Source organism: Chiroxiphia lanceolata, chromosome 3, assembly GCF_009829145.1.
Source record: "Chiroxiphia lanceolata isolate bChiLan1 chromosome 3, bChiLan1.pri, whole genome shotgun sequence".
NCBI classification, from domain to species: domain Eukaryota; kingdom Metazoa; phylum Chordata; class Aves; order Passeriformes; family Pipridae; genus Chiroxiphia; species Chiroxiphia lanceolata.
In genome coordinates this window covers 76,197,383-76,218,770 of record NC_045639.1, presented here as the reverse complement: position 1 = coordinate 76,218,770, position 21,388 = coordinate 76,197,383, and the positions used below count along the sequence as shown (strand labels likewise).

At 37.7% G+C, this 21,388-nt stretch overlaps 1 protein-coding gene across 1 annotated transcript in view; it reads right to left on the bottom strand.

Annotated features, from left to right (window-relative positions):
• Positions 1-17,435, bottom strand: part of MMS22L (MMS22 like, DNA repair protein) — a 97,069-nt gene extending 79,634 nt beyond the window's left edge. The window contains exons 1-8 of the mRNA XM_032683930.1: positions 17,254-17,435; positions 14,992-15,117; positions 11,746-11,798; positions 8,506-8,593; positions 8,232-8,409; positions 6,950-7,043; positions 4,823-4,953; positions 787-900 (exon numbers count right to left, since the gene is read on the bottom strand). Of these exons, the coding sequence (XP_032539821.1) occupies positions 787-900; positions 4,823-4,953; positions 6,950-7,043; positions 8,232-8,409; positions 8,506-8,593; positions 11,746-11,798; positions 14,992-15,117; positions 17,254-17,426 (957 nt within the window). The 5' untranslated portion in view covers positions 17,427-17,435. The remainder of the gene's footprint in view (positions 1-786; positions 901-4,822; positions 4,954-6,949; positions 7,044-8,231; positions 8,410-8,505; positions 8,594-11,745; positions 11,799-14,991; positions 15,118-17,253) is intronic.
• Positions 17,436-21,388: the final 3,953 nt, after the last annotated feature.

The window sequence follows — 21,388 nt, the reverse complement described above, 5'->3', positions numbered from 1 at the left end:
CCCCCCCAACCCATACTTGGAATACTGCATGCAATTCTGGCACTCTGTCATTCGAAATAAGATGTAGTGTGGAAAAAGATTCAGAGAAGGGTGACAAAGATGACTAGGTAAAGAATGGCACCTGAAGAAAGAATTACTGAATACAGTAAGACTCTTCAGCCTAGAAGGCAGAAGGTAGGAGATACAAGAAAAAAAGCAAACTGAAGAGGCATATAAAATTGTATTAGTATAAAGAAGGAGAACGGGTAGTGATTTGCTGATTTGCTCTTCCAATAGAAGTATAAGGGGGCATCTGAAGAAGTCGGCAACTACAAGATTCAAAACCAAAATCCAGGTCGTTCTTGTATAGATAGTTATCAAAGACAGAAATATGGGCTAGATGGATCATTGTTCTGACTGTACCCACGTTTCTAATGCCTGGAGATGAATCATTGAATGACATATCATGCAAATTGCAAATAATTTTTTTTTTCAAATATTACTAAAGACGGATTTTTTTTTTTTTGTTCTTATATATGACTTTGCTTTCTTCAGCACAAGGAGCACTCCTTATCAGTGCCCTAAGTCATAACAACCACTACACTGCAAACCTGGAGTCAGGACTTCACGCACGTTCAAGATGGTGCCCTGAAGCATCACAGTTAGCATGCAGTCCTCCTAAAGCAAATATGAAGTTCAGTTCTACCATCAGATCCGTGAACTAGCGCATTCATGGCAACACGGGAACATTTGTGACTGTATTGTATCTATAACATGCAAGAATATACAACAGTATTCTTCCATTACCTCTGTATGAGATCCTTTACTTCTGTGGTCTAGCAGCTGAATAAGTAGAATCCAGAGTTCTTTAATGCAGGTACAGGGATAATGGTGACTAGTAAGAGCCTCAGAAGGTCGCACCTGAAAGAATATAGAATAAAATTATTCAGAGAAGTGTTATTTTTGAAATTGCATTTTATATATCAGTATTTCCTCTTGTCTTGGCTGTTTAGTTTGAGGTTTTGGGGGTTTTTTTGCAGTTAAATAATATAGTTACAAGTACACATTTAAACGTGCATTATTTCATTAACATCTAAAATATCTCTATTATACAATAGAGTCTTTCCCAATTCTACATAAGTTACAGGTTGTGCTATTTCTTAGTCTCTTCTGATCTACTTTCAAACATTATTTAATCAAATAAAAACAGCATTCTAAGTCCTAAATGAAAAGCAATTACAATAAATACTGATTCATTGTCTGACAGAAAAGAAAAAATGATTGATTAGATTTTCTTGATGTTCTCAGGAAGAAAAATATTTGAAATTATTTAATAGCTATTGTTGTTATTTTTAACTGAAAAATCCTTAATGACTAGGCATAATGCTAGTAGAATATGTTTTTGTTGGCATGAGGATGTTAATGTTCCCACAACATTTCACAAAATCTGCTTTTCGGTAAATTTACTGCAAGGCATTCTTTTAATATGCAGAAAACAGCATATTTCAAGTCATGTACGTTATTTGATTACTATTCCATATTTAACAAAATTCACTCAGACTGATGCATTTCAGATGCAAAATAGTCTTCTTGTGATTCATCTTTCGATTTTATATTCCCTGAATTGTGAAATGAAGTAAGTAAAACAGCAAAAGGAAGCGCTAAATACATTAAAAAAAAAATCTCTGTATGCTTTAATGCTTTTAAGATCTACCAGAACTGTATTTGAAATAATCATAGTATAGACAAAACTTTACTTCCTCTATCCTAGGACCTATGAATCCACTGAACCATATTCAGAGGTGGTAAAAACTGAGAGAAAACCTTTGCTTAAATAGTGTAATTCAGCACCTTTTACCTTCATCAAGGACACAATGGCAGAAATGTACAAAGAAAGGAGGGAAGACAAAGCAGCTCATACTCACTTTATCCCTAAACAATGAGTAGTTCAAGTCTGAATAACCAACCTACACCCCTCTAAAACAAAGAGGGGAAGAGGCACCTAGAGAGATTAATTCATCTCACTCACTGCAGAAGAAAGAACTGTTGCTATCCTTCCCTGACAATGAAAAGAGCCTCAGGTGACTAGTTTAGCCAACTCTTAGACATCTACATCTAATAAGATGGATCCTGAATTTTTATATCCTCATGCCCTTCCTGATCCATTCATGCACAGCTATTCTCAAATCACACTGGCATTTAAAGTAGTTTCTAAATTTGGAAACCTAATGGTATAAATTAAAAATTTTATCAAAATACGCAATGCTAATGACAGCAGTAGCTGTGTGAAAGAGACATTACAAAAGTGGGAGCGAATGACTAAAAACCCACACTTTCGCAATGAGAACAAGTATATCACCATAGTTTCAAATCCCTGTAATATTCCACTAGGATGCAAACTTTTTATTTATCATAGAATAATATGTTTATAACTACTATTTCATACAGCTCCAAATGAGGTTTAAATACTGAACACTTTATTATAAATATGAATTATATGTATTTATAAATGTGACATATAATTTGTTTTTCTCTCGCTAAAGGATCCTGTTTATCCTATGAAATTGTCAGGGTAGACCCTGACAATCAATTTAAGAGCATCATGAGGTCAAGACTGAAATATTTTAAAAAATTCTTTAAATAATTCTTTACACACATTCCACGTATACTGTTCAGAGTATTTCACATGCCTTTGTCTCTCCTTATGCTTTTAGTTAAAGATCTGTTAGGGGAATCTCTCAACATCCTGAATTAATTTTATGCCAAAATAATCTTGAGAATAAACATCGGTGTAACCACTAAAGTCTATTGTTTTAATATTCATTATTTAAATACTAACTTCCCAAAACTGAAGCGACTCAAAAATAACTCACTACCTAAGAGCAAAACAGATCTATCAGAAATGAACAGTCTATGTATTACAGATGCACTATAACAGTGCAAGTTTTTATGAAAGTATTAGGTATACAAACTACCTTACAAATGAGAGTTTCATGCTTTCTACATGGACTACCGTTGTTGCAGGAACTAGGTTTCTTCATCTACTGCTTGCATCTACTACTGTGCTATTCTACAATATTTCAGGATCTCTTCTGCAGACCTGCAGTATCCATTCAGGATAGAGTTTGGCCAATAGTATCAAAGCAAGACACCATGTGGATATTGGTTAGACTAAGGATAACCAAGATATTGTTTTCTTCAGAGATACTCTGGATTTCCTCTCACAACATAGTGAGTTCAGTGCCTTGGTAAGCATGTTTAAAACCTCAAATTGTGGTGCTGTTGGGACAACAGAGCTCTGGTGTCAGCAATGTGGCTGCTGAAAATGGAAGATATCCAAGGATATATATTTCTTTGCCAAATGGGTCTCGGAGCACACTGAGCTCAGTACATCACCCAAGTCAAGCATCTTAATATCAGAGCTGCCCAAGAAATAGATCTGAAAATATGCATCTGGAGGACTAGATTTTATGTCCCTCCTTCCGAGGATACCCACGAATGTTAAAAGCTGCAGTCCTGAATGTTCTCAGCCAAAACTCTAATGATGTGTTTTAGTGATGAGCTGATGGTGTCATCTACTCTGGGTACCAGTTGCATTTTCAACAATTTTGAGGGATGTTATTTCCATTACTGTATGACAGCAATGATTGCATACTATAGGAGCCACCAGCTGAAGAGATGTTATCCAGCTCAAGTGCAAGCTTCACTCCAGAAATGAGTCTCAAATAGAACTGGTTCAAGCTGTGCCCCAAGTGTAGGGAGAGCTGAAGAAAAAGCAGTGGTAAAACAATCTTCTCTCTTTGTAATGTGGCTCTGTGGAAGTATCAAATCTGTCATTTTATCATCTGACATTTCAAAGCCTATCATCAAGCACAATGTTCAACAGATACTATTTGAATCTTCTTTTAAAAAAATTACTCATCTATTTGCCTTTTGACAGGGGAGGAGGTTGTAGTATTATCTGATAATTTCGTTGATCGAAACTGATTTTAAAAGGTAACAGCTCTACAGGAAGGTAGTTTAAAAGAACAGTTATCAAATGCTAGTACAGCCATCCCCCTCACCCTCAAAAGTAACATGAAAGAAGGGAGATTCCATTTCTCATGCTTTTGTACTACGAAAATATAAATTATAAAGTGGTCACTGCTCAGAGTTCAGTCCTGCATTCATGGATCACACATGCCCATCTAAAGCCGGTTTCACAATAACACAAAGAAGATTACACAGCTCTCTTTCTGGCTGCTCTGTGGAGCTATTGTGACTTTCCAGCTTTGGAGTGCTCAAAAATAGGGAGAAAAATACTGCAGCTATAGAAGGAATGAAAAAGAAAAGAAGGACAAGTTTTCGCTTGACAAGTGTAAAAGCACAGTAATAGAAAGATGAGGTTGTGGAAATAGGCACAGGTCAACAATAAACTGTAATATGACATTTTCTAAGTGTCCAGTTAGCTTACTGCCAGGATTAGTGTTATTCTCTTTTTGTTCCTGTTGAGAGAGTTTGAAAAGACTTTCTTTTTTTCATCTGTCTAAACCTTTTAGACTGTGCCATGTTTGGCATTAAACCTGGAACACTGAACTTAGGAAATGTGGCACTCACTTCTGCTCTGTACACAGTGCATTTCAATATTACTCTCTCATTCAACTGCCAGATGGTCATGAATAAATATAACACAATTTGAGCTTCTAACAAATAACACTCTTTAAAACATGGAGATACAAAGCCATACCTAACATTTAAAACTTAGCAATAAGAAGTCATCTATGCCTTGGTGCAATATCTAATTCATATGGTTCCCAATACAAGCAACTAACTGCCCGTGTGTTATATAAAGAAAAGGAGTTACCTTTGTATATTTGTGGATGGACAAGCTTATTAAATCAGATATGAGATTTCCACAGTGTTTTTCAAATAAACTGACACTGGTTAAATTCTCTCCGGTCAGATTTATGAAATGGTTAGCATATACAACTTGTCCTAAAACACAAAAGAAAATTAGACCAATTTAGTTCCAGGTTTCGCTGTAGGAACATAAGACAGAGAGGATTTTTTTTCTTATATATATATATTTTAAAATTGGCTTGTTGACCTGTATGTAATTTTAATTTACAAATTCACATGAGAAAGTTGATCCTTTCTAAAATCAAGCTAATCCCTTCATTATTGCACAGAAATCTAGTATTATTCAGGTTGACAGTAAAACAGTTTGGCACTTTACAGCCTTTTATTGGCACAGTTTTTGTGGTGGAATAAAGATTTATTTATCTTCAAGTTCCTCTTTGTCACATGCCAGTGCGCATGTTCTGGAATCGTGACATGTTTTGCAGATATGCAAGCTGATGACAAACAATTCTGGAGAGGTCTAACACTTTCCTTTGGATGTGTTGATGTAAAAAGCTGGCATGGTCATGTTCCAACTTGAGCATTTGTAGACATTAACACAGATAAAATGGTAAAGTTAAGAGGCTATAAGATCTTATCCCACAGGCTTTTCAACAATACGACTCCCTTGACATCAGTGGAGCAGATGATATGTAGAATGAGCCTGTATTTTATTCTTGGAAATGCAAGATGAAGCCCTGAACCCACTATCCTGCCACTGGTCTCAGCAGTGTAAAGTTTCAACCCAGCATACTTTACAGAATGAGATAAAAACCTAAAAAATTCTAAAAGGCACATAAGAATACAAGGTAAGATAATATAAGCAGAGATACTACTGTCTTTACTAGTAAATTTTATTGTTAAAAAGCACAAGCTTTCTCTTACAAAGATAGGTTACTGCATTATTACTCAGAACATTATCTAGAAATATATACTAAATTCTGGACAATAAATTGCCTCCAACACTTTTGTTATCCTTTCTCTAAAATGCCCTATAAAAGGAAAACAGGTTATCTTGCAAGAGATCATAAAAGAAACTTAGAATTACAGAACAAGCAGCCAACCCACACACCATCCAGTAACACAGACGTGCAGGAACAGAGACAATGTGTTAATCCGAGCAAGGCTGCGTTTTGACAGCACTCAGAGCTGGCAAAAACTAATCCAAGAGTTCAGATTTAGTACCAGTTACCTGGGCTAAACATACAGTGCATTCTTTCTAGACCTCAACATTACTTCAACTGTTGCAATTCCTATATGGAACTTATATTGATAATTTATAATAAGAGCGGGGTTGGGGAGAGGAAGGTTTGGTTGTAGTGACACAAAGATTATAGAACAAAATACATTTTGGTGATTTATTTCGGTAAAATGGACATGGAAAATAGACATAAACCTCAAAAAACCAACAAAAGTTCTCTTCTGTATTTTAGCAATTCTTCAGCGAACTGAACTACTTTGAAGCTGCTGGGGTTTTCAATTGCATTCTATGACCTTTTTTATCTAACTTATATGAGCTGCTTACTTTTATCAATTTACTTCTTGCCCTTTTGAAGCCTTTTTAAAAAAATTTTAAAAAGATATTGCCTTGCCTTTTTCTTGCTGTACTTTTACAAGCTACTCTGATCGATGCTTCTTCTGGTGCCCAATATTTTCTTAGTGCTGCACATAGTTAATAACACAAATTCTCTGCTCTGAGAATTCTTGTTCCAGTCCATCCCTGGACACTTTTCCATTGTTTTCATCAAATTACCATTCACTGCCATGCATTCTGGATATCTGCAAATGCATTTTTATTTGTGATGTCAAGAAGCGCATGGTCACTAAATATTTAGTACTTTTTATCAATTGAGAACCAACTGTCATCTTGGTCAAGTTTTGACAGAACAAATTCCTAATACAATTTCATTTAATTTGAACCACATTAAGATTCACAAAGAACCTGCCTTTACCATATTTGAGTTTACTTCATTAAATACAGCTATGCTTAAAAACCACCAAAAGTAGCACATGATTCTGAACAAACTAGATGAGAAAACTAGGTAAGTCATATGTAAAGAGTTAAGTTCAAAGAAAAAATCTGCATACTTACTCATCATTTTTTCACCTAGGACATGAAGGACTTCCAGTATTAGCCAATTAATATCCAAATGGAGATGTAGTAAATGCCATGATGGGGGAAAGACCTGTGATTAGAAATTACACACATTTACTTAAACAGTTTTTTAGTGAATTCTGGATTCTGTACTAAGACAGGGTGGTCAAGCTTTGGAACAAACTGCCCAGGTTAGCAGTGGAGTCACCATCTCTGGAAGTGTTCAAAAACATGTGGATGTGGCATTTGGGTTCATGGTTTAGTGGAGAACATGGAGCTGCTATAGTAACATTTGGACTTGACTTCTCCAACCTTAATGATTCCATGATCCTTAATGACTCTAAGATGGCCTGCAGTGAACATTACAGATATCTGTGATCAAATACAATGCAACATACAAACATGTCATTCAGGTAAAGGAAAAAAAAAGAAATAAAAAACTTTCATGACAATTAATTCTGTCTGTGGAGGATGTTTATGAAGTCTTGATTCAAGCTTGACAAATTACAACACCCTCAGTTATTCTTCTGTTAACAGAAAAGTATTAGGTAGCACACAAGCTGCTAAAGTGAGCTTTTAAAACAATTCCAAAATTTCAATATTCTCTTCCTTAAAGTTGACTTGAAATTACTGTTTCATCAGCTCAACAGTGGCTCTACTGACAAGCTAAACAAACAGAAAGATTCAAAATACTGCTTCTCAGTGGATCATTCCTTTCCAGATACTAGTTTATACAACCCAAGATCGAAATAATTTTTTTTCTTTCTAAAAGATCTGAAAACATTAGCTATCATACATATGCACAAATCCTAATGGTGTATACTTCACCAGTGTTTAATGCTACAGTGCCTCCTTCCACATCTGCAGTTTTCTTTATATACAAGATCTTTTCTTATTCTGAGCAAGATTTCAGAATGTATTTTTAAAGAAATGCTCCTCTTACCTGGAAGTTCAGAAACTGTAAGCATCAGTAGGGACAAACACCAAGGAATTTTTTAAACATGCTATGCTAATTCAAGCCTACTTATCTACCTCTAATTGGTATTATCATTTGTATAGCGTAGGAAGAATTCTGAAGCTACAGAACATAAAAATACATAGATAAATAAAGACAAGGACAGAAAAAAACCAGAATTCATTAGTTGAGTATGCCAAATGCAGGATGGCAATTAATAGAGGAGAAAAAACCCCAAAGCAAAGATACTTATATTAAACCAAAACTTAGCAAGTTGAATACATAATGTCACATAAAAAGATTAAAATTATAGAAGACATCAACCTTTGCCTGATGTTGAATAGTAAATGCTGCCAGGACACTACTAGGGAGTTCACAAAGGTGACCCATGTGCATAGTCAAAGCATGAAGCTCTTCCACCAATACTGACGGTAACTGCGCTTCTAGCTCTTCATACAGATGCAGCATTCCATCATTTTCCACTTTAGGGGGTTCCAGGTACCTCAATATACATAAAAATACACACAATTAGAAAACAGGTAAGAAGCAGCTACACAAAGCTTGGTACCTAAGTTAGTAAATTGTGTGCAAATCTCACCTGAAGATGAAAACTTTCACATAATGCAAAAACTTAATACACTGATGCCTGATGCTCTCTGCTTCAGAGTGCAAGTTTGCAGCTTGACCTGAAGTAAAAGAGACCAATAGTTTAAAGCAGATGTGACCAACCCATGGCTTGTCTAACATTTGCATTCTCCACAGTAATTAAACCAGGTCACTTGAAAGCCACTCTCTTTTCTGAGGACAACTTGTGAGGTGGCTGGTGGCAAACACCCACTTCTAAATGTCATCTTACCAGAGGTTTCATTCTTTATCTTACCATCTCAGGCACATGTCCAGATACAGAGAGAAAAAGTGGCCCTCAGGAAAGATGACAGATGTAAGCACTCAATGCTAGAAAAAAATAATTCAGCCCTACTACTCTGTTCCCTGACTGCTTCCAAGACACCTTCAGTGAAGATGTATAAAATAATTTATCAGCACCTTTTTCTCTTGGGGGACTTAAATAGGTAGATTTATTTGGAAATATGCTTTGCAGCTTCTCTTCCTAGGAAACATCATATTGTTGCACAGTGCCTTCAGGTGTGTAATACTAAGAGCCATTCATTCACAATCCTGCCTTTCACTTGCAGCTCTGCATCTTTTCAGCCAGTTTTTGCAGCTATGTGTCTCCTTTCCTGTGCTCTCTGAAGCTGTCGCTCTCATGGCGTTACGATCCTCACCTTGCACCTGCAAGCTCAAACACCATCATTACAGAAGAGTCAGGGAAAGTTTGGGTTAGATAGATAAAGGTTCTTCACCCAGAGAGTGGCTGGGCACTGGAACAGGTTCCCCAGGGACGCAGTCACAGCACTACGACTGACAGAGCTCAAGAAGGGTTTGGACAATACTCTCAGGCAGTCCAGTGTGACTCTTGGGACTGGTCCTGTGCAAGGCTAAGGGTTGGACTCGGTCCTTATGGGTCCCTTCCAACTCAGCATATTCTGTGATTCCGTGATTCACTAGAAGCCACTGCCACTGGTGTAGGAATCATTCCTTATTTATTCCCACACCTTGCCTTGCAGCTTTCAGCTTTTATTAGAGAAAGATGAAACTTAGTGCATAACAAAGCAAATATAGTAATTTAAATACCAAATAACTACTGCTCAAATAATATATATATACACACAAAAGCTTAGCAACCAGTCAGCCTGCAACACATACACCTGATTATGCACATGCCAATTATTAAGAGCATATCAAAAGCAAGCATCAAATCGGGAGTTTGAGCAGGGTCAAATGAAAGCGCATCTTACGAGAGGAGCTGTGTGGCAAAAACTCTTGGTCACCTACTATACTGGACTGCACATCCAGGTAAAAACAGTTGTCTTTGATCCTCTCCCCACCTGACCACTGGGGAGTCTTCCCTTTCTTTGTCTTGCCCTCGCTCTCCCTTTTGTTTCACCCCATACCATCCAGATAACCTGGAAGTTCATGTATGTCACCTGTTACAGACTCTACAAATAAAGCTTTGAGTATATAAGCCTGTCTCAACATCTTTTGAGCAACAACACTCAGTGGGTGAAACATATCAACTGGTACAAGTACCACAGCATTTCAGTGTATAGTCTACCCACCACACAAGAATGCCATAGCATCTGCCACGCTAATGAACCATAGGTTCTAAAGGAATTATTTATAGACATTACAGCTGCTTTGTAGCTATAACAAATACTGTAACCTAAGTTCTCAGAAGTTCTGTTTAAGCAAAATTTTATATTTTAGTATTTCACTACAAAATCTTTTGTATCCTACCATAAATCATTGAGCAGTGAAATAAGTGGAACACAATAGGAACAGCAGAGTGCTCTTAAGGACAGAACAGGCATTTTCAAAAAAAAAAAAAAAAAAAAAAGACAGAACAACACAGAGCACAAGAAGAACTTTTATATGGCTTCCACATTAAACAGTCTTCAAAGCTCATTCAGATGATAGGAAACTAAATTAAATGTATGATATTGATAACTATATAAACACACAGCGCAACAAGGATTTACTGAGCTAAAACTCTTAACTGGGGTTTTAACTAGTGGTACATTTATCTAAGACATCAATAATACCCAACATCACCCTGCCTGATCACTTGAAATATTTCAATCCTCATGAAATTCTTCTGCTCATAGCCCACTTGTGTAAGGGAGGAAGTGAGTCACAGCTGTGTGACTTGCTCTAATACACAAAGAAAGCCTGGTGCAAAGCAAAAAATTCAGGCTTTTTCATTTTACTAGCTTTACTGCAATAGGATACAAAGTAGTGAACTGAGAAGATGCTTAAATTCAAGGGGAAAAAGAACTATAGAACAGTTCTTTGGTGTCCAGCTACCATATAAAAGTTCAAATGTAATTTAAAACAGGCTATTTCCACATATGTATTAAATGTCAACATAATTAGACTTTTAAGATACAATCAACAACAGCATATGAAAGGAGCTTGATAATTTCACAAAAATTATTTAAATGGTAGAAAATTACAATATCAAAACAAAATAATGTTTAAAAATATTCATTCATAGAACACTAGCACTTCATCTGTAATGAGAAGATACTACAAACATTTTATTTCTGAGTAATTACTGAACTTCTCAACCTGCTAAGTAATTCAGCCCTCAAACTTACAATAAGCCCAAGGCTGCAATAATCCTTCAGAAACATACTGCTTCTCGTGCTTCAGTATTTAATTGAAACAAAGAATGTTGTAGTGATCCCATTTTATCAATCTTACTGCAAAGATAAATTAAGTTTGTAAATAACTCTAAACAAATATAACTAGTTTAAATGTAAGCCAAGGGAACACCGAAAAAAATCCCAAACCACTACCTTTGTAACTAAAATAGCTATTGGGATTTTTGATGCAACTTTCCATTCTTAATTAAATGAGTTATCAGTTTTGCAAAATTCTACCTTAGGGCTGACACCTTAGCTCAAGTCACATTAATGCAACATTCCCACAAAGGTCAGTAAGGATTGCCCTGTGATATACCATACAGGCAAATCTGGTTACAAACTGACTCCAAACATTTCCACTACCTATTTTGATACTACTGTATCTCACTTGGTTGCCTGTATTTCTACCCTTACTGCAGTTTTATGCTGGTTATCTGCTGTTCTGCAGCACACTCCAAAAGTCCTTAGTCAAGAGTCAAAGCACAAGTGTGATCTGTGAGAATATACTTCTGTAATTAAAAGGTTGTCAGATACATATCCCAGTCAAATTAAATAATTAAATGTGTAAAACTTACCAAAATCAGAGGAACTCATTTGTACTAGGTTTTCCAGTCTGTATATCTGCTGCCTAATTAAAGGAATACAAAGGTTTATAGCATTTATATAGGTAAAAGTTCTTTAACTACACTTTAGTAAGGCCTAAATAGAACCGAGAAAGGTGAGAGGTGTTTCTTGCTTTGTAGTTCTGAAAAAGCATCAGAAATGTAACTTAAGAAAGACTGTTAGTGGTAGGCAAAAGACACATCCAAGCGTGAAGGGATGACACTGACAGAATTTTTGCTTGGTTTTAAAACACTGAGCACGGTAACAACCAAATACTGCAATAACTGGTTAAATATTGGGGGAGGGAAAAAACAACCATACACACTATAAAACCCCAAAAGCCATTCCCTGCAAGTGATCTTTCCACAAGCATAACAACTTCATATTTGACCATGGAATAAGGCTGAAAGTTAGTCCTTATGGCATACACTCAGTATACACTAAATTAATTCACTTGTGAATGTGCTCCAGTAAATTCTGTCACCAGCTTTTCCCGCTTAGGGTGGTAAGCTGCTGAACTCCAGCACAAGAGATAAACAGCAATAAATACAGTAGAGGAAAAGGAGAAAGTGTCTCTAGAAAAGTTAAAGCTCAGTTCAGTTTTGGAGAGGAAAGAGAACATTTTTAAAGAAGCCAACTGCCACTGCAAATGAAAATTTAAAAAAAGGTGTAACATAGGTAAATACTTGGCCACATTCTGCAACAACTGTTATTTGCAAGTGGTCTTCAAGTACAGTCTCCACAGAGATAATGCAGCACTAAACTGAATATATGAAAAGCACAACTGTGTCAGTCAGACTTTTGAAAGAAAATGCTGCATAAATTGAGGAGGGGGCTCTCTGCCTTATTTCTTACACAGTCAAAGCAACAACTACTGAAGGATTCTAAAAGAGGATACTTGGATCCAACATAGATCAAATGTTCTTATGGAAAAAACCCTGAAAACTAGGAGGCACCTAAAAGATCCAAAAGTCCAAATTGCAACCTGCATATTAAAGGGCAAACACTATCTCCCTTAGTTCTTTCTTCGTTGGATAAAATCACATCAGCTAGCCAAGATTATCTTCACCCCTCTAAACGGGTTGTGGAGCTTTTTGGTCTATTTTCAAATCTAAGTTGAATTTCTGCTTGGATTTTCAAGTATTTCAACCATGTAAAAAGGAGGAAGTCTGAAATAGGAGGACTTTATGAAACACAGCTGTTGAGACTGAAGGTTAGAGAAGGAAAGTGACAAAAAGGAGACATACACACACAAATAAAAGAAAAAAAGACTCCCCAGTGAATTGACAAAAGACAAAATGCCGTGAGCTAATAAAATAAAAGCACAAACCGGGCATGAGAAGTGTAACATAAGTACCATCATTTAAATAAATAATTTTAATTTCAATTTGCATTTGTACCTGAAAGATTGATCCTCATGGTTTTTAATCATTAAATAATTTGATTTGCAAATAAATATTCTGAGAGTTAAACTGGTACATCTGTTTATTAATCAAAGATATATTGTTTTAATATACTCACTTAAGTGGTTACATAGCTCTCATTCACTTTCACTCACACTTCTATCCTATGAAAATTATGTGATCATGTAATCACATGTATTATTAGTATGCGATTACTGCTTTAACTTGCAGTTCTGCAATATACTATTATTATTTATTACAATATTAAAAACATTAAATTACAATCTTTAATATTATACTTAAACATTAAAAAAGACTAGGTTTCTGTAAGCATGTATTTAAACAAAGATATTAACTGTACTTCATAAATTGAACTATTTACAGCCAGCTTATCCTCGAGAACTATTGTAACTTATAGCTAACATACAATTTCTACAGTGGAAAAAAGGAGTTATTCTACTTTCAGTTGTCAACTGGTCTATAAATGAAAGTGTTCCATTTTATGACTAAACAAATGAACTGAGAGAATATCTTTCCAGAGGGACTTGTCACAGCAAAAGACAGCTCAGCAACCAAACTTTCAATAGCCGAGAGTTAGCTGAAATCCATTATTCCTACCAGTTCAGTAGGTTTTAAAACATGTATAACTTGAATAACTTAAAAATGACAAACATTATGCCTTATGTTCATCTCTAGTACAAATACAGAGCAGTTTACACTAGAGAAAAAAAAAATTGTTTTAATTCAACAGACCAACTGTGTTGCTGTGTCACTGCCCCATGATTTTACGTTAATGAACAGTCAATAAATTAGACTAAATGCTGAAATTTTTAACTAAGTTAAAGTTAAATCTTCATTATCAGTTTGTTTTCAGGTTGTGGGTTTTTGTTTGGTTTTTTTTTTTGTTGTTTTTTTTTAAATATGGTAAAGTCAAAGCCTGCATCAAATAAGCAAGCTTTAACACTGGTTTTAATACACTTCCTGCCATCTATGCCATCGTGTTTCAATAAGCCAGACCCTATTAATCATGTTTCACATCATGCTCTTGGTCAAACCCTAAAGGCATGGAAGAATCCACTGCAATGAAAGGAATGATGGAATACATCACATATATTTGTGGAATCATACAAAAGCTTCTCTCCCATCCACTCTCTGTATGTGCTGTACATTCTGAGGATTATCAGTAGCAAAGAGGATTATCGGTGATCTGTGTATTTGCATTGACCAGATTAAGCATCTACATTGAATTAGTCAAACACTGAGTAACTGTATCTGAAGAGATTGCTGAAGCTATCCTAATCCAAACAATTGAAGAAAGTGCTGCATCCAGCATTTATAGTATTTGATTTTTAACCTCCACTTTCCTTTATGCACAAAAAGGGACTAAAAATCTTCAAAAGACAACTTCAATTATATGGGTAGCGCAACCTCATTCAAGGAAATCTTACATAGTTTGTTCATATATTCCGAAGCCAGAGCCTTCTAAATTAACCCCAACACTCTCTTGTAATAACTACACTTACCAATTCTTTATCTAGTGATGGCTAAGATATGTATCACACTACTGAGAAACTTATTATTAAGTCACATAATATTAAAAATCAGTGACACAATGTACTTCTTCCTGCAATCCCATCTCTGCCTTATCCATCACTTACTGGAGCATTAAACAGACAGCATAATCTTTTTTAGATGCATTGCATAGCCCACAGTCTTTTATGTTATTACTATCAAAAAACTGAAAAGTTTGTTACATCTTTAAGGTGGGTATAACTACAGAAACGGATTAATTATAAAAATACAACGTTGTCATACCTAAGTAATCCAAAGAGAAATCCACAGGATTCAACTAACGCCATTTCAGTAACCCACTGAAAGCCAAACATTTCCACTACATCTTCTTCATAGTCATTTGGAGAAGGATCTAGTCTCAGCAAAACCCTGTAAAATAGAGCCAACAATATTCATACATTCCCCAATAATAAACCTATGGAATACAAAACCTACAGCTGGCTTAGGTACCACCAATACTTTCTGAATATATCAGCAACATGTACCCTATATATGTCTCAAAAGACAGTTTACCTTTTACAGCAATATGATACATAGTATATGACAACACCTAGCTTCAAGAGCATGAAAACAGAATATAGTCACAGGTCACAACATATTTTGAAACAAATAAAAATTAACAAGCTACCACCTTGAAGTATCTTCATCCTTACAGAGGGGCCAAGACATAAGATGCACACATCAGTCCTTACAGAGAGGGCTGCTCGCATGCTCCACCATAAGTGTATGTTTGATATCTGTCTCAATACACAGTACATGCCTAATAACTAATGCCAGAACATACATTAGTTCCTTTATATACATTTAATAATATTTATACAGAAAACTGATAAAAACACACTTTTAGGCAAGTGAACAGATGAGGGTCAAAATATTACCTCATCATTATAACTTAAATAACATTAGGCCATAAATATCCTTCACTCTGGCTAAAAAAAAATAAAAATTTGAGTAAAATGGTAATTCTGATATTATTTAAAGTGTAGAAAATCAGACACCTGTGTTGTTAAAACATTACTAATTGTGCAAATAGAAAAATATTTCATTAATGTCCTTTAAAAAAAAAAAAGGACAGCAAGCTGTATAATAACAACATCAGAGTAAATTATTTCAGAATTTTCCCATGGCCCTTCATAAAATACTACCACAGAGATGAAGCTCAATTCACCAATATGTAAGAAATATTTCTATTCTAAAAACTAAAAAAATATATACTAGTCAAGCTCTTAGTTTTTATTACATTACACACCAAATTAATATTCTGCTTGAACTATGCACTATTACCAATTTAGTTCTCAGAAGCAAAAAGAGTATCTGCTAAATAATTGGCTTAATCTCCCGTAATACCTTAGTTCACTTGGTAACTTCTTAAACACTGGACTCTTTTGAAATCTTTAGTAATTAAATCCAGCTATTCCTGTTCTAAGTAATGAAGACAAAAGAGTCCCTCACATATAGGCTTTTCCAAGACTTTACAATCCAGGTAGACAATGTAAATACACAACAGGAGAACAATATCATCACAACTAGTGATTGGGAAGCCTGCCTACATACAAGCTCCTGAGTGAGTTTTAATGACAGAAACTATTTCAGTGAAATGTTTCTTTGTCACTGTGGAATCCACTACTGATATGTTCATGCAGACACAGGCTCCCTCAGCACTCTACTTGACATCGATTTGAATGAACGCACTACGATCCAACTAAAATATATCATAAATAAGGCAGGGAATGGGGGAGGTGCAGTGGAACCCCCTCTTAGGCTTTACAGAAGAGGCTGTGGAAGTGAAGGTTATAAACAAAATAACACAAAATATGAGACTTGGCAGGAAGACAGACAGAAAGATTAGGCTTTTGCGGCAAAAACAAGACAACCCCTGTAGGATGAGCAAACAGCACAGAAAACTAAGCTGGATCACAGACAGTAAAGCAGATAATAACTAAACCAAAGTAACATTTTAAAATATCACAGAAAATACTTACCTGCCGAGCATGCAAATTCTGAACCTTAAATCAAGAATGCAGGCAAAGGTAAAGTTTTGAGAAAGATGGTCTTAAAGCTACAAAGGACAGTCCCAGCAATCTGGGGCAGCTGGGCAGAGCAAGTTTGTTTCTATCGTGTGGAAAAGAGAGAAAGGGCCAGCATTTAATAGAGCATACGACTGGGAAAAGCAGTGCTGAAGCCCCTTCAGAGATTTAAGTGATCTCAGATGCTGTTGCCCAACAGGCCAGTTTTGAAGTGTCCTAACAGGCTGGTAAACATATCTTTTTCAATATCTTAAAAGCAAGTTCACAAAGCTAGGAATTGGACCTAGAACACCGTTCAAAGCTGTTTATCAACACAACTGCCCTTCCCACTTTGGTATACCACCAAGTTGATCTCAGGACCATAAGAGCTGAGGAACAAACTGATCTGGAAACTTGTCAGCATTCAGAGGCACCAAACATGAGTGGAAAGAACATCTTAAAGGGTTCTTATATTTGTAATTCACAAAAAATCTCATACCTCTTAAGAGACCCATTTGCTAAATAAGACTCTGCAGAGAAGCTTCTCCCTCCATTTTGGTTGTCAAAAGCACAAGAAAAACAAGGTGGCTTCTCATTCTCCACTTCCATTGCCATCTCCAAGCTCTCAGTAAGAAATGGGCGTGTGGACAAAGCCTCAAATTCATCCTCCATTGTTTCCACCTGACCCAGAAAATAAACAGATGTTAAAATACCCATAGTGTTTCTTCAAATAAATTTCTCATTGTTACAACTCTGCATAATCCTTCAGCTCAAGTGAGAACACAGATCCGATTAATTGTAACATAAAACTAAAAGCTGAGAACACCAAGAAAGGCAATCACGGTTTCATGCTGTGCCTCAAAATTCTGCCGCTTTGTGCAACTTCATCTTCCTTCGTCACAACCTGTTAAAGAACTCAAATCGGTAACTAAAAAAAACCCTGAACCCATTTCCTTCTGGTTTAGCTATCTAAATTAACTAGCCACAAGGTTAGACTAGCAGTAGGGCAAAATATGGGGCAAAAAACGCAGGAATGCATTACAAGGCGTGGGTGAGCTACTTTCAGCAACAGTTCATTTTATGAACAGAGTAGCTATGCTATGAAAATACATCATGCATTACAGGTTGCCAGTTGCCCATAACTTTAAGGCAACATTACAGCTTAAGCTCCTTCTAGGAAGCAGTAAATACACCCCACATGACAATTACAGAACCCTGAAATGCTAAAGTTTTAAAGCTCAAAAAATTACTGTACAGCTGATTCTCACATAGTTAGAAATTCTTATTAAAAAAAAGTCTAATTACCTAGGAATCTGAAAAAAGAGAAACAAAGAAGGATTATCACGTCCAAAAGAAGTTCACTGTATAGTTAGTTAGCGTATTCATATACAACATATTAAAAGAGCTGAACCAGGCAACAAGTGTCACAGAGTTCCACAAAAATATGCAAACAATATAACTAAAAGCCTAAATAAACTTTTCAATTTCATTGCTGGCAGATTTTGTTACGGTTCTTGCAGAAACAAGTTTACACCACGGCTAGAAGTGGGTAGTACAGGCTTGACTGAAAAACAAGCTCAAGGAAAAAAAAAAAAAAAAGAAAACAGTTTCTGTTCTACTTTCTCCCATCCATTCACATTTCTGCAGAGCAGCAAGAAGGGAAAGAACGACTTCAGTGCTCCAGTTTACAGCAGGCCCCTATGTAGGGGTGTTGGCACAGCTGGCGAGGCAGTTGAAGGGAATGCCCTCAACCACGTGAATTTCTAAGGAAAGCCTGTTCAATTTGGGGTATCGAAACCGCCCCAGACGACACAAAACACTGGGAGAAAAGGTACAAAAAGGGCAGCTCTTCCCGGCCGCAACTCCCATCAGCTCTGTACTTGTCTATCACACCTCTGATCGCGCGAAACCAAACGATTTTAAGCACCGCAACTTTCTTGGCCACCCACGCAGGAGAAACCTCTCAGGGGGCTGCAGTGCGCGGGCAGAAGCTGCAAACCGGCGAGGGAGCCGCCAAGAGGAGCATCCCAGCCGCCAAGGGAGCCGCCGGCGGGCAGCACAGACGCCGGGGAGCGGCCACGAACACGACCCGCTCGCGTGGCGCCCGCGGCCCAGCGGCACTGCCCGCTCCCGGGCGGCTCTGGGCAGCGCAGCGGCCGTACCTGCGCTGCGGGGCCGCCGAGCCCCTTCCGCGCCCGCCGCCCGTCCGTGCGTCCCGCGCGCCACCGTCACGCGGGCACTGCGCACGCGCCGCGGCGCCGATTGGCCGCCGGCCGCTCCTCCTCCCGGGGCGGCCGCTCCTGCTCCTTCTCCTGCTCCTCCTCCTCGTCCTCCTTCTGCTCCTGCTCCTCCCTCCCGCGCGATCTCTTCCTCTACCAGTTTCACGTCGCCTGCTCTGCTCCGCCCCGCCCACCCCAGGGCGAGTCGCTGCGTGCGGCGGCGGCTGCTCCTCTCAGTGTCCCGGAGCTGCCTTGGTTTCCCTGCTTCCGTGGCCGTCCCTTGCCCGGCCAACTACCACAAGTGGTGTCTGGCCACCTCTCACCTGAACACCACCATCTTGCCACAGCTACTTAGTGCCCACATCAGATGTAGCTTCCCTTGTACTCGCAGAATCATGGAATCAAGATGGTTTGGGTTGGAAGAGACCTTACAGATAATCTAGTTCCAACTCCCCTGCCATGGGCAGGGACACCTTCCACTAGACCAGATTGCTCAGAGCCCCATCCAGCCTGGCCTTGAACACCTCCAGGGATGGGGCATCCACAAGTTCTTAGGCAACCTGTTACAGTGTCCCACCACCCTTACAGTAAAGATTTTTTTTCATAATATCTAATTTAAATTTACTCTCTTTCAATTTGAACCCATTCCCCCTTGGCCTGGCACTACATGCTCTTGTAAGTAGTCTTGCCTCATATTTCCTTTAAGTTCCCTTGTACTCCAATTGTCCACTACCTTTCTCTGGTTTCTTTCTTGTCCAGCCTTTTCATAACTTCATTTTCCTTCTTCTCTTAGGCCTTCTCAGTTCACTCATCTCCATGCTCCCTCACAGAGATGGGCAAAAGCTCCCTCTGGTCTTTTCTGATGCCCTATAGACCCAGATCCAACCTTCCCTTGTCTGCCAGGTAATGCTCAACATCTCCAAGCACAAGAAATTCTCATCAAGTACTGTTTAGTGCATTTGAAATTCAAGCTGGGTAACACTCCTATCATTTACTAAAGCACCTTCATTGGGTATGTCAGTCACCACAGATTAGGGTGACTGAATAGGTCTAGGGTGAAAGTCCTAAAACCTGTGCCTAGCAAGACATAACTTAAAACACATACTATGCACCCAGTGGCTTCTGATCTTTTTAAAAAATATTATATTATTTTGGATTGCTGTGGTTTGATTTCATTTCAAAATGAATGCTTTTCCACTTTTGCCTAGCTTTCGGGTGCAAGGTAGCAGCGGTGCACGGAACTTGCTTCTAGTAAGAAAGTTGCTATAAAAAGTTTTGTTGTTGCTGCTACATCTTGCTGTGAAAACTCTGGTATGATTCAAAATGCTTCGTTTGCTCCTGCGTCTGTAAGAATCTCTCATTTCCTTCTTTAAATTCCTCTCTAATTAAAAAAACAGTACATCATGGTTAAATAAAACTGTACCCAGGATAACCCTGATTTCCATATGCAGATTTATCTGCACTGACAGCCCCCTCTCCCTCTCTTAGTCTTTCTGTTTCCTCTCTCTCCCTCTCTCTCCCTCTTTCTCTTCCCCTCTCTTTCTCTCCCTGTCTTTTTGTCTCTCTTTATGTCTATTGCATTATGCCTGAATAATTTTCACTCTTTTTTTTTCCTCCCCTCTTGCACGCACATGCTAAAATAACTAGACAAAGATGCAAGGTGGTTGCTGCAGTCCCTGTCTCTAGGAAAGAACCAAGAAAGCTTGGGATTGCAATGCCACCTTTCCTTTTTTTCTTTCTTTTCTTTTTTTTTTTTTCTTCCCCAGCCATGCTCGGTGATTAAACTTCCTCAGGATGGGGAAGAAAAGGAGCTGGAAATGAAATAGGGTTGAGGAAAAATCCCATTGCAGCAGCTGCAGCCAGTGGTGTGTGCTGCCAGATGTGCGAAGGTTCCTGGGGTCCTTGTCACTAAAAGGCAGTATTCAAATATTTGGAGACAAAAGCTGCATCCTCAGTGATGATTTTCTTTATTTAACATGGCAGCAGGCATCGTGTGGGAAAAAATCAACACGCTGGATGTTGAATTGGACTTTTCTCCTTCCTGGGATGAAAGGATGTTATCTATCCCGTGCCAAGAGGGAACTGAGGTAAGAGAGCTGATCCAGCTCCTGTTTTTTCATAGTATATTTCTTAAGCATCTTCTCTGAAACAGCCTATATATATATATGTGTGTGTGTGTGTATATATATATGTTTGTATATTTGTGTATTCAGTTTCAAGGCAGTGAGTGGTAATGCTTTTTTTTTCCTACCTTCACATCAACCCAGAGAAAGTTAATTCACAATATATATTCAGAGCCTGCTCGGAAGGGTCATTTTGTGGTGTTTTTTTCTGAATACGTTTTTGTTTCCAGAGAAGACTTCAGCAGTGACATCATGGTTGACTGCCGATATTAAAACCGATTTTCAAAGTCTT